Source organism: Poromitra crassiceps (genome assembly GCF_964638095.1).
Source record: "Poromitra crassiceps genome assembly, chromosome: 17".
In the NCBI taxonomy this organism is placed as follows: domain Eukaryota; kingdom Metazoa; phylum Chordata; class Actinopteri; order Beryciformes; family Melamphaidae; genus Poromitra; species Poromitra crassiceps.
Genome location: NC_139635.1, coordinates 37,084,015 through 37,096,870, shown reverse-complemented (window position 1 = coordinate 37,096,870; position 12,856 = coordinate 37,084,015). Strand labels below are relative to the sequence as shown.

Genomic DNA, 12,856 nt, shown 5'->3' with positions numbered 1-12,856 from the left:
AAAAAAAAAAAAAAAAAATTTTTTTTTTTTTTTGGACTAGGTTTGGGTGGAATTCGTTCCTCCTCGCCCCACTCCATTGCACAGCCGACTAACGTGAGGTGGAGCTTCATATAGTCTCTAGTTTTCTGGCTGGGCACGGGCCTTTGTGCCAACAAAACTGTTTTAAACATGAGAAATTCACACCGGCATGCGCCGGGGACAGCAGTGTTGGAGAGGAGACACATTGAAATAAAGAGTTCATTGAGGAGAACACGTTGTCTTTCGTATTTTCTGCCATAGGCATTCATTTTGTTAAAAAAAAAAAAAAAAAAAAAAAAAAAAATTGAAAATATTGAAAATTTTCTAAGTATTAATAAAATCGATAATCGATAATTGATCGTTAATTCTCACCGATTATCGATTTTGGAAAATTTTCAAAATGAACATCCCTAGTTCTCATACACTAACGTTAAACGTTAAATGAAACGAAGGGGGGGGGGGGGGGACCATGGATGTTTCCGAACCGCGTTCCGAACCGTGGGGGCTGATCCGTACGGGTCACGGATTATCCGTGATCCATGCCAGCCTTACTGGCTTCACAGGAAGTGCTTCATTAGGCCTGGCTTCACAGGATGTGCTTCATTAGACCTGGCTTCACAGGATGTACTTCATTAGACCTGGCTTCACAGGATGTGCTTCATTAGACCTGGCTTCACAGGATGTACTTCATTAGGCCTGGCTTCACAGGATGTGCTTCATTAGACCTGGCTTCACAGGATGTACTTCATTAGGCCTGGCTTCACAGGATGTACTTCATTAGACCTGGCTTCACAGGATGTGCTTCATTAGACCTGGCTTCACAGGATGTGCTTCATTAGACCTGGCTTCACAGGATGTACTTCATTAGGCCTGGCTTCACAGGATGTGCTTCATTAGACCTGGCTTCACAGGATGTACTTCATTAGACCTGGCTTCACAGGATGTACTTCATTAGACCTGGCTTCACAGGATGTGCTTCATTAGACCTGGCTTCACAGGATGTGCTTCATTAGACCTGGCTTCACAGGAAGTGCTTCATTAGACCTGGCTTCACAGGAAGTGCTTCATTAGGCCTGGCTTCACAGGATGTGCTTCATTAGGCCTGGCTTCACAGGAAGTGCTTCATTAGGCCTGGCTTCACAGGAAGTGCTTCATTAGACCTGGCTTCACAGGATGTACTTCATTAGACCTGGCTTCACAGGATGTGCTTCATTAGACCTGGCTTCACAGGATGTACTTCATTAGACCTGGCTTCACAGGATGTACTTCATTAGACCTGGCTTCACAGGATGTGCTTCATTAGACCTGGCTTCACAGGATGTACTTCATTAGACCTGGCTTCACAGGATGTGCTTCATTAGACCTGGCTTCACAGGAAGTGCTTCATTAGACCTGGCTTCACAGGAAGTGCTTCATTAGGCCTGGCTTCACAGGATGTGCTTCATTAGGCCTGGCTTCACAGGAAGTGCTTCATTAGGCCTGGCTTCACAGGAAGTGCTTGTTTTCTGGAAGCCTGTAGCCTCTGACCTGCGGCACTGCAGCGCTATGCCTCGGCAGATTTATGCCAAAATGTGCAACTCTCCCACACAGCTTCTTCAGAGGATCATGAGATCACCAGAGAAACTGGTGATCAACACCATGGATTTACCCATAAAACAACTACTAGATCCTTTCCTTAAGATGATCTCTTTATCCCATTGACGCTTTGAAATACCATAGAATAGCTCAAACATGTGAATGTCCAACAAGGGAGGGTGGTCTATTTTGAGTCAGCGCTCAGCTGTTGACTTAGCTTCTGTCAACATTGCCTTACTTGCTTTGTGGCTCTGACTGTGGCACCGTGTCAGAGAGGGAGAGTCGCTCGGATTGAGCAGGCATTCAGGACAAGTGTGTCACTGGGGTTTTGCGGGGAATGGCATGAAACTACCTGGCCAAATATGGGAACACACACACGCACACACACACACACACACACACACACACACACACACACACACACACACACACACACACACACACACACACGTACGTAAACGTGAACACTCTGTACCTCTTCTCTCTGTTTTCTGTTATGGAGTTGTGGCCTTGTCTGGAGGTTTGTCTGCACAGAGTACAGACCTAGCTTCATAGGAATGTTGGCTCACCGCACAGGCTGTTTCCAAGTTGTTGTTATGCAAAATTCACAATATTGGACAGTATTGAAATAGACCATTTTCAGCCATATCGATGATTCCAGTCTTGACTCCTTATTTAGTTGTGTTTTTGGCATTGTGCACGAGTGATGCATGCTTGTTGGCAGCTGTGTGTGTTAGGGGCAGGCAACAGAGGACCGCTTAAAAAAGCCACCACTACTTCTCAACCTTCCTTCTCTGCTTTGCAGCATCCCTACTGTCGGCTGTTGTTGGAAATGTTGGCCATTTTTGTACGACTGCTGTTCTGTTCCAATCAATCATTGTCTGCTGTGCTGTTGGACTCATTGGAAGTAAATGTGGATCAAACTAAACAGCTTAGTAAGTGTAAATACGTTGAGGTGTGCCTCTTCACCTACTGCCTCTCTGGTGTGGAGTCTTAGCTGAAGATGCCCTGTAGAGACACTCAGCTTGCGACGGCAGTCAGAAAGTAATGTAGCATGGTGGTTTGTGGTCGTTTTGAGGGACTGATGCCAGCTGAACATGGCCTAGTAATTCCTCCATATTTGGAATCGGCTAAATGGATGGCTCCTCCTCTCTGCCACCTAACAGCAGAGATGGGGACTTGAGAGTCGCACTTAAGTCACACACAGACACACAGCGATTTGAGACTTGACTTGAGACTTGCCCTCAAAGACTTGAGACTTGACTTGGACTTGAGATTTGTGAACAATCTTTATTTTAATTAACTTTTTTGTGTGTGCATTAACATTAAGGAAATGTCTGCTACTACTAATGTCAGCTCATCAATAAAGGATTGAGGACATGCTTTGAATTCCTTAGTTTATTTTAGCTGTACAGTGTTCTAAGCAGACCGGATGCATCCAGCAGATGATAGAATGCTTATCCGTTCCATAGGGACTTGAGACTTGACTTGGACTTGTGACTAAAGACTTGAGACTTGGCTTAGACTATAGCTAAAAGACTTGACTTGGACTCTAGCTCAAAGAAGACTTGAGACTTGACTTGGACTTGAAAAGAATGACTTGTGAGCATCTCTGTCTAACAGTAGCTGAAGTATTTTGCCACAACTTCTTGAAAGATCCTCGATGAAATATGGCATGGTAGGCAGCAGGAAGATAGATAAAACAAGAGAAGATTTTATTCCCCTGTATTTACCCAGATAATGACATTGAAATTTTGTTTAGAAATCGACTTTAAAGAGACCAGGCCATGAAAGAGGCATCATGGCAAACATTGTGTTTGTTTTGGAAATGCTAAGACTCACTATACCACATTTTAACTTTTGTAACCACAACCAAATACATATTCACGCGCACGCACACGCACACGCACACACACACACACACACACACACACACAGTTTTCAGTTACATGGCCTTCATCAGTAATGTACTTATTTATTTATCTAATATTTTATTTTATCTTTTTCTTCTTCTTTTGTTTTTGCTGTTGCACTCTCATTGTAAGTGACTCTTGGATGAGAGTGTCTGATCTAAATGTATTTCTATATGCTGTATTTGCTGCACGTTCCCCTCTGTTTGACTAAGCCCTCTCTGCTTTCTGTGTTTGTCTTGGTACAGATGGATTTACGGCTACTTTTGATAGCAACGTTATTAACGGTCCTTGGTGACAGCGGGGCACAGAAAGGTAAGATGCAGGATGCATGCATTTTTTAACTATGAAATATCTGTTCACTCACTCAGTATTCACTGTTAAACTTCAGATTTATTTCTTTTCAGTAGTTAGGAGTTGTCATTCTCTCTGCATTGGGCCAAGTATGACACCCAATTGTTGCACACGGGAAATACATAAACATAACTTAAGTTTTATGTTTTCTTTACACGGTGAAACTTTCACGCAACTTTAGTTGGTTGAAACTGAGGTGAAACTAAGTTGCAAATGATTTGCATGGTTTAAAGCCCTCTGCAACGCACTTTGGAAACTTGTCTGAAACTGCAACAGATGCAAAACTCAACTTTGTGAAACTAGTTTCATGCAACAGCCAATCAAAACCCTGATAAGTAGGCTATTAATGCACTCATGACTCTCTTCCTATTCTCTGGGACAGCCATAATGAAAGAAAGTAGCCAGCCAGTGGCAGAAGAAAACCTGATACAATAACACGTCCAAATTAATATTATGTCCAGATAGAAAATGATACAAAATAAGATACAAAGATGCAAGTTACAATGAATGAATGACACTCCCCACTTGATGCAGTAATCTACTGTAGCAAGAGAGAGAAAAGGAAAAACAATATGACAGATGAAACATTACCAATCTAGCTAGCTACTAATTGTTTTAGTGAAACAAACGATTGCTTTGTGTAAATGTCAAGTTGCACGCAAATTATGTTTCATGCAATTTGCAACCTGCAACTAGTTGCGTGAAAGTTTCACCGTGTAAAGCCAGCCTTAACGCATAATACAGGACACATACTAGAAGCTCCCTTGCTTTCAGTCATTCTCTACTCTTCCAGTCTGCGTTTCTCCTTCTTAGTTTTACGACGCTGGATTCTGTTGGCCTACTGTGCGAGGCTATTTTATGAGCTGATGTCATCACTTTATGCACTGCCTGGAGGTTTATATGGTGATGTCATGACTTGATGCACTGCCTGGAGGTTTATATGGTGTTGTCATGACTTGATGCACTGCCTGGAGGTTTTGTCAGCATGACATAGTGTTTTGCAGCCAGAAACGGGAGGCTGCATTCAATTAGCGAGTTGACAGGAATACGGGGTTCCCAGGGCTAAACGCACATATGCTGTCTGTTTCAGAGGGGAGCGAGTGCTTCAATGCAAACGCACAGTCATGTGGGGAATGCATCCAAGTCTCCGAGTCGTGTGGATGGTGCACAGACGAAGTAAGTTCACTCGTTAAAGCCGCCGCCCAACTATTTTATCTTATGAATGAGCTTCTTATCTAGAAGACGCTAAACTGTGGGAGTTTCCTGTGGAGGAGGGATACTTGAGTCACTTTTTCAGTTTGCTTTCATGTCTGTCACATCATTTTGGCCTCCGTTTTTTTCACACAAAGAAGGCCTGAGGAGCAGAGAAGCCAGTCATCATCTTGTATATAAAATTATCAAATCTCAAATAAAAAAAGATAAGTTTCTATTAGAGCTGGGTATTGGTTCAAATTTCAAGAATCGATTCGATTCCGATTCACAAGGTTGCGAATCGATTAATTTCGATTCGATTCGATTCGATTCCGATTCGATCAATTTTCAATATTGATTTGGTTAGTGATACCAAAACGTGGTTTTTGAGCTGTACCCTGAATTACATGACTGTCCAGTTATGTAACACAGGGGTTTCCAACCAGCCAAGTAGATACACGGTAGGGGTGTCACAATATATCGTCCCACGAAATTTCGCGATAGTAAAACGTCACGATATGTATCGTTGAGATGAAATCTCATATCGCAATTTTTTTTTTTTTTTTTTTTTTTTTTTTTTTTTTCAAAAAATAGACTAAGAAACGTCTTTGTTTGTTGAAGTTCAATGTGTGGAAAGTAGTTCAGTTGAACAAGTCTCTGAAGAGACACATGAGAAGTTATACAGGAGAGAAACCATTCAATTGAGTTTCTGGCAAAACTGTTTACTTGACAGGAAAAACTGAAGATGCATAAAAAATAGATTAAGAAAAGTCTTGTTGTTTGAGTTTGAAGAAAAACTGAAGATGCATAATGAGAATTTATACTGCTGAGAAACCTTTTAGTTCAAAGTAAATCTAAGTGACGTGTAACTCATTCTATTTCAAGATAAGCCTTATCTCCAATCTCATGTTTTTTCTAGTTGTTATTGTAATAACAATTTCCCACAACAGCCAGGTTGTTTTGTATTTGTGCATTTCAAATAAAATACTACTTTTCCAGTCATATATTGTCATTATTCAATTTAAAAAAAATATTGTTAAAATCGTATCGTATCGTATCGTATCGTTATCGTGAACCCAGTATCGTGATACGTATCGTATCGTGAACTGAGTGTATCGTGACACCCCTAATACACGGGGAAAAAAAGTTGCAGACCTGTTGTCAATTTTAATGGTTTTAGTTACACATATATTTACTCACCACGTGGTGACAAAGGGTAAATAACAGCCTTTTCATCTGTCAATTTAAGACACTTTCACAATTATGCACAGTGATTTGATTTCAGCCTATATAATTTCTAAAAGTAGATATTAATAATGATCAGATATTAATAATGATCAAACATTTCCATTCATGTAGCCTACAGTATTTATGTTTTTGTTTCAACTACAAACATAATTAAACGTCAACTTGAAACTATGTTTCAACTACCACACACAGCACAATATTTTAGCCTGTTTAGTAAAAAAAAATATATATAAAAAAAAAAATCGATCTCTGGACATATGAATCGATAATCAAGGATTAAAATGAAAATCGATTAAAAATCGGAGAATCGATTTTTTGAACCCAGCCCTAGTTTCTATGCAATTTTACAGGTCCATGTGGGGGTGAAATACAGTGGGATGCATTCAAAAATAAGTAAATACATCAATACTATCAAACAAATAATGACATTTTAAATGCAATATAATGAATTACCGTAAATTCCGGACTATAAGACGCACCGGTCTATAAGCCGCACCTTCAAAGGTGACTATTTTTTTCTTCTATAAGCCGCACCGGTCTATAAGCCGCGGGTGTTTTGATGTTTAATTACCATATGTAAGGCTTCGTGCACAGAGGGGATTGTCGGGAATGGATGGCTGTTTGGGGAAGCTCCCATTTATTAACATTTCAACAAAACAAAAGTCAGGTCACTAATCCCCAGACAAAATCACACATTGTGGTATTTTTTGTTTTTTTTACAGTGCACACAGTGTCCGCGGTGTGGTGAAAAGAGGGCAAGAGAGGAAATTAAAACAGAAGTGGATTTATAGTTAGAAAGAGTGCTAAAGATAGTCCGGTCTGGTTATGACGAGTCTCGCTGGGTACAGTACGCCAAAGCGATATCCATTGACTCGATGATGCTGTTGTATGTTGCGCGTTTCTGTTGCACCAACGCGGACGGTGAGGGGCTTCTTCCCCGCAGCCTGGAGGATGAGTTGACGGTCGGGCCAGCGGAGTAGGCAGATGAAGATGGCCCTCGGTGGCAGGCCGGGGTCTGGACGTGGCCGAGGCGCCCGGTGTGCGGGAGAAAGGAGGAGGAGGAGAAACCGCCACCTCCACAGCCAGCCACCTCACACACCCCAACTGTTTAATAGTGCCCGGCTCGCATGCCTCTCGGTCGGCTGGCCGGACAATATGCACCCCGCTGCAGCAGCAGCAGCTTCGGGAGGTTTTCTCACTGTGTTCGGGACTTCGGCTCTAACTCGGCCAGATGGCTGGACACGAGTGAAACTCTTCACGGTTGCATTATTTTCTTTAGTGAGTGAGTGGATGGACTTCTGCACGTTTTCAAACTTGTTTTCAAGCTGCTCAAAACCTCTGAGCGATGTCGGACTTAATCGATAGTGTTTCACGGAGTAAAAGTTTAGCCCAAGCGGTGTATCTCCAGCCTCCAGCAGGTGAGTCATTTCCTCATTCATGGCGTGATTGCTTCTCTTTTTCTTTCTGCTTACCTGTGTTGTGTTATGTTATGTTATGTTATGTTGTTAAAAGAGGGCAAGAGAGGAAATTAAAACAGAAGTGGATTTATAGTTAGAAAGAGTGCTAAAAAAGAGAGATTTTTTTTTTTTTTTTGGAAAAAATCCATAGATAAGACGCACCGTTATATAAGCCGCAGGGGGCAAAAAAGGCCAAAAAACGGGAAAAAAGCCGCGGCTTATAGTCCGGAATTTACGGTAAGTACATTAATCATTTTGAAAATGGGGACAAGCTAGAAAAGGAAACTCATTGTGTGTGTGTGTGTGTATGTATGACACATTCATCTCCTCACACACACTAACATAGCCTATATTCATACACATACACACATCACTACATTCAACTGCTGAATGAATAGTAGCAGTGGAGTATCACATTTTATACAGTATTACACAGTTGAGGTTATGTGAGTCAGTACTGAGTGAGTAGTAACCAAATATGACTGGTTTGGGGTGTGTCAAGACTGAGCAGCCTTCTTGTTAAATCTTGCCTGAACTTCTCTGACAGACTGCAGAAGAAACTCCAACTTTTTATCATCCAGGCTTGAAAAAAAAAGTTTGGAGAAAAGCTTGTGAAATCATGTGACATGTGATATGTTTAGTACACTCATGGTTTTGTAGTCATTTTAATTAAGTACTGCTCGTTTCATCCTCTGCTTCTGCTCTTGCTTGTATTTGCAGAAAGTGCGGAAACTATATGAATTCAGTGTTTCCCCTAGAAAAAATTTCAGGCCTGGAGGGATTTCGAAACATACCCCGACCACAACGGTGGGGGGCGCTCGCTGGCGACCCTAAACTTTTAGCTAGCCTGTTGGCATTTATGTTCGCAATGGCATCCCATGTATCATCATACTATTATGGGATTGCGATGTGAACCGTTGTATTATGGGATGTGCGTTTCCCAGGCAACGACACACGTTGACAAAAAGCAAAATGCTTATTGTTTTGATTGATTTGGCATCTTCTATTACTGTCAACACCAGTATTGTTGTATTGTAAATTGTAATTATATGCCATAAAGGTTTATTGAAATTTTGGGGAGAGCAGGATTTTTTTTTTTTTTTTCAATTTTTTGCTGGCCTGGCGGGAGCATCGTTGGCCTGGCGGGCCTGCCAGGCCTGTAGAATGGTAGGGGAAACACTGAATGTTGTAGTGTGTGCTGCCCACTGCTGAATACATTGTGTATCTCCTTTTGTGACCAAACTGATTATTTCACTGTGCGCTGCAGTTTATCTAGTGCAGTCACTGTAACCTCAACCTTTTTCATATCAAGGACACCTAATTTAGTTCGCATTAGTGCCATGGACCCCCACTTGAATTTGTCTGTTGGACCCAAATCTCAGAATATTTTCATTGTTATTTTTGTCCAGAATTCCATGACTATCTGTATTGTAGGTAGAGAGAGATCAGTGAAACTGTGATCAAAACAGTTATTCTTTTACATTATCTAATTGTGTTCACTTCTTGTAAATGAAATAATGCTGAAGTTTAATAATTCATCAATTTGTGGGGAACTCCTGGAACCCCCTCAAGGACGCCTGTGGTCCCCGGACTCCACGTTGAGAACCACTGATCTAATGTATGCATTCAGTGTTGTTGGTATGTTCTTGTGTACGACGAGCACAATTTTCTGTCACGGCCCCTGCAAACTGAATTTCCTGCTCCGGACAATACATGGTTTTATATTCGTACGGTATTTTAATTTTCAAATGTGTGTAAGGAATTGATGCACGGTCTTCAGACCTGGCTCACGAGATTTTGAAGAGTCAGGCCAGAGCGCTATTTCTGTTTTGACTTGGCTCATTGTCTCAAGCGAGCTCTGCAGTCTCCACCACTGTCTGTATGATATCATGTGCATCAAGGGTATACTGTTAGCCAGGCCTGCTCCTCATCTGCTTCTGCTTTCCTCCTCCTGTCTGAGAACAATGGCCCAGGCACCAGACACTTTGAGGCCAGTTGACGTAAACTGGATTGAAGCCAGAGGCCTCGTTTTGTCAGAACGTCCCCTGACTTCATCCTAGATTCCACCATTTCGATTTTTTTCGGTTTTATTTTTTGTTTTTGCTCCAAGTGAAATGTTTTATGGTCACTCACGATTAAGTACGTACATTTTTCAAAATGTCTATGGAGAAAATATGGGGAATTCTCTTCCGGAACGGGAGCTGAGAAAAAGTGGCGGTCACTGTTGAGCTGTATATAGCACCTTTCTTAACAATATAATCATGCTATTTAAATAAATTAGTATTACCACAGTATTATAAAAAGACTTGATGAAGTGGCGTGGTGGCCTGCTGGTTAGAAGACGGTCTTGTAAGCAGCATCTCACAGGGTTGATCCAGCCGAGGAGTCTAAGCAATATTCAGTAAAACGACTTCAGTTATGTGGGGGAAAAAAGGCTTACACTATCCTCTCATTCACCACACAGAAATTCCTCAATGAGGGCGAGTCCAAGTCGGCCCGCTGCGATGATCTTGTCTCCCTGCAAAAAAGAAGCTGCAACGTAGCCACAATCGAGAATCCCCGTGGCAGCACGATAGTGGACCTGGACAAACCTGTCACCAACCGCAAGAAGGACGTGGCGGAGAAACTGAAGCCCGAGCAGATCACCCAGATCCAGCCGCAGAAACTCACCCTCACACTCCGATCTGGTAAACACCCGCCACCCGCAGCCCGACCTTTCCTCTCACTTTGTTTGAACGCTTTGCCGTCATTAGAGAGAAACGGCTGGTCAAATATGTTACGTGGGAAGAGAAGCAGAAAAAAAAACATTTCAGACAGTATTGTATTTGTGTAGCCAATCACAATCAATGGTGATGTTTAAAACTAAGAAACTATTCCTGTATGAAGTCTCCATTGGGAAAGATGAGAGAGAGAGAGAGTCAATAGATCAAGTGTGGGTAAGCTGAAATGTGCATTGGCTGCAGTTGCATTAAATTGATGTATAGTACCATTTAAAAACGGTGGCATAATTCTCTACCAGGTGAGCCCCAGACATTCCCTCTGAAGTTCAAGCGTGCTGAGGACTACCCCATCGACCTGTACTACCTTATGGACCTCTCCTTCTCCATGAAGGACGATCTGGAGAACGTCAAGAACCTGGGCACCGACCTCATGAGAGAAATGCAGGAGATCACCTCAGACTTCAGAATTGGTAGGAGAGATTCATCTTCCTTATGAAAGATGCCGAGCACGTTGAAACGTTGCAATGTAAGGTGTTACCGAACCTCTTTACCCACAACTCGTACCGAAACCCTTGAATCCATCGTTCTCTACAGGTTTCGGCTCCTTTGTGGAGAAGACGGTCATGCCTTACATCAGCACCACACCGGCCAGGCTCATCAACCCCTGCACGGGAAACCAGAACTGCACCAGCCCCTTCAGCTACAAGAACGTCCTGAAGCTGACCGACAAGGGCGACGACTTCAACCGGCTGGTCAGTCAGCAGCAGATCTCAGGCAACCTGGACTCTCCGGAGGGCGGCTTCGACGCCATCATGCAGGTGGCCGTCTGCGAGGTGAGAATCAGCAAGGCTCGCAAAGCTTGTTCTGCTGTTGCACTGCATAGACGGGAAAGAGTGTCGGCTAAATGGCTCAAATGTTAAAATGTGTCTCTCTCCGTCTCTGTGTCCCAGGAGCAGATAGGCTGGAGGAACGTGACGCGTGTTCTGGTGTTCTCCACCGATGCCGGCTTCCACTTTGCTGGAGACGGCAAGCTGGGCGGCATCGTCCTGCCCAACGATGGCAAGTGCCATCTGGAGAACAACATGTACACCATGAGCCACTACTACGTTAGTTCTACCCTTTTTATATCCATGCAGAATACACTACTTGCACAACTCCACTACTTCCTGAAATGAGTAGGGCATCTTGGTTTCCTGTCCTACACTATTGGATGAACGGATTAATGTCAGGTGTGCCTGACTGCTGCAGTCACAGCAACAGTGCTCAGGCACACCTGACATTAATCAGTTCATCCAATAGTGTAGGACAGGAAACCAAGATGCCCTACTCATTGACTGATTGTCAATAGACTCAGGCCGTTTCTCAATAAGCGTTCTTGTGTGTTCTTGCGTTCTTGTGTCCCTGTGAAACGTCATCAGTCGCAGCCCAAGTACTGTTCCAATACAAGTTCACATTTCGCCAAGAACGCTTAAAATTCCCGGATGTGTTCTCGACACGCCCACTTTACCGAGGATGCTCTGGTTGGTGACTTGTGTCAACTTGGCAAGGCAGATATCCCAGCATGCATTTCGGCATAAGCAGAGGCAGAACGCAGCAGAGAAGACGCCATAAGCTCCGGAAAGTTTTTTACAATTTAAAGTTTTATTTCATCACTAAATTAATTTCTGATGACTTTTGATGCCTACAAGCAGGGTAGTAGGTTTCAATAAGTGCCACTTTACGAACATTTATGGCGAAAAATGGCAAAAAGCTCCAGAGCACAATTGGCTGCATCTACATCAGCTGAGCTTTTTATTTGTGTAATACTGCAGGCGGCCTCTGCGCCGGGATTGCGCAATACCCTCAAGAACGCATCGTCTCAAACTGCCAACAGCGTCATGTGTGCTTGTGACCTAGCAAGTTCATTCTTCCAAGAACGACTAGCAAGAACATTCTCCCCAAGAACCCAGGAACAAGAATGCATTCTTGGTATTGAGAAACGGCCTCAGTCTATTGACTGCTCTATTTCAGCGACATCTTGCTTGACCCACTAAAAGACATGCATACTGTTGGTCACCAAGGCGCTTCAGTGCGGCATTTTTTTTTAATACCAGTGTTGGGGGTAACTCATTACAAAAGTAACATATTACATGTAATATATTACTTTTAGCAGTAACTCAGTAATTTAACTTATTACCAATGGGATTTCAGTAATTGAGTTTGTTTTTTTATTATTATCAAAGCACATTTAAATAAAGATACAATCATTTCCTAATCAAATTGTTTATTTTTAAGCAAATAACCACTATAGATGACAGTAACTAAGGAAAAGGATACACTGACTTCAAGACAGCTGGAATTATTTTTCGGGATGGTTCAGTGGCGGTGATGTCATTCTGCTACT

The 12,856-nt window shown here is 42.6% G+C and overlaps 1 protein-coding gene across 2 annotated transcripts in view; it reads left to right on the top strand.

The window, feature by feature from the left end:
- LOC310791813 (integrin beta-1-like) overlaps nucleotides 1-12,856 on the top strand; it is a 54,047-nt gene that overhangs the window by 19,420 nt on the left and 21,771 nt on the right. For both annotated transcript variants that reach the window (XM_083653488.1, XM_083653487.1), the window contains exons 2-7: nucleotides 3,752-3,818; nucleotides 4,948-5,033; nucleotides 10,218-10,440; nucleotides 10,773-10,943; nucleotides 11,068-11,306; nucleotides 11,424-11,579. In XM_083653488.1, coding sequence (XP_083509614.1) covers nucleotides 3,752-3,818; nucleotides 4,948-5,033; nucleotides 10,218-10,440; nucleotides 10,773-10,943; nucleotides 11,068-11,306; nucleotides 11,424-11,579 — 942 coding nt within the window. The remainder of the gene's footprint in view (nucleotides 1-3,751; nucleotides 3,819-4,947; nucleotides 5,034-10,217; nucleotides 10,441-10,772; nucleotides 10,944-11,067; nucleotides 11,307-11,423; nucleotides 11,580-12,856) is intronic.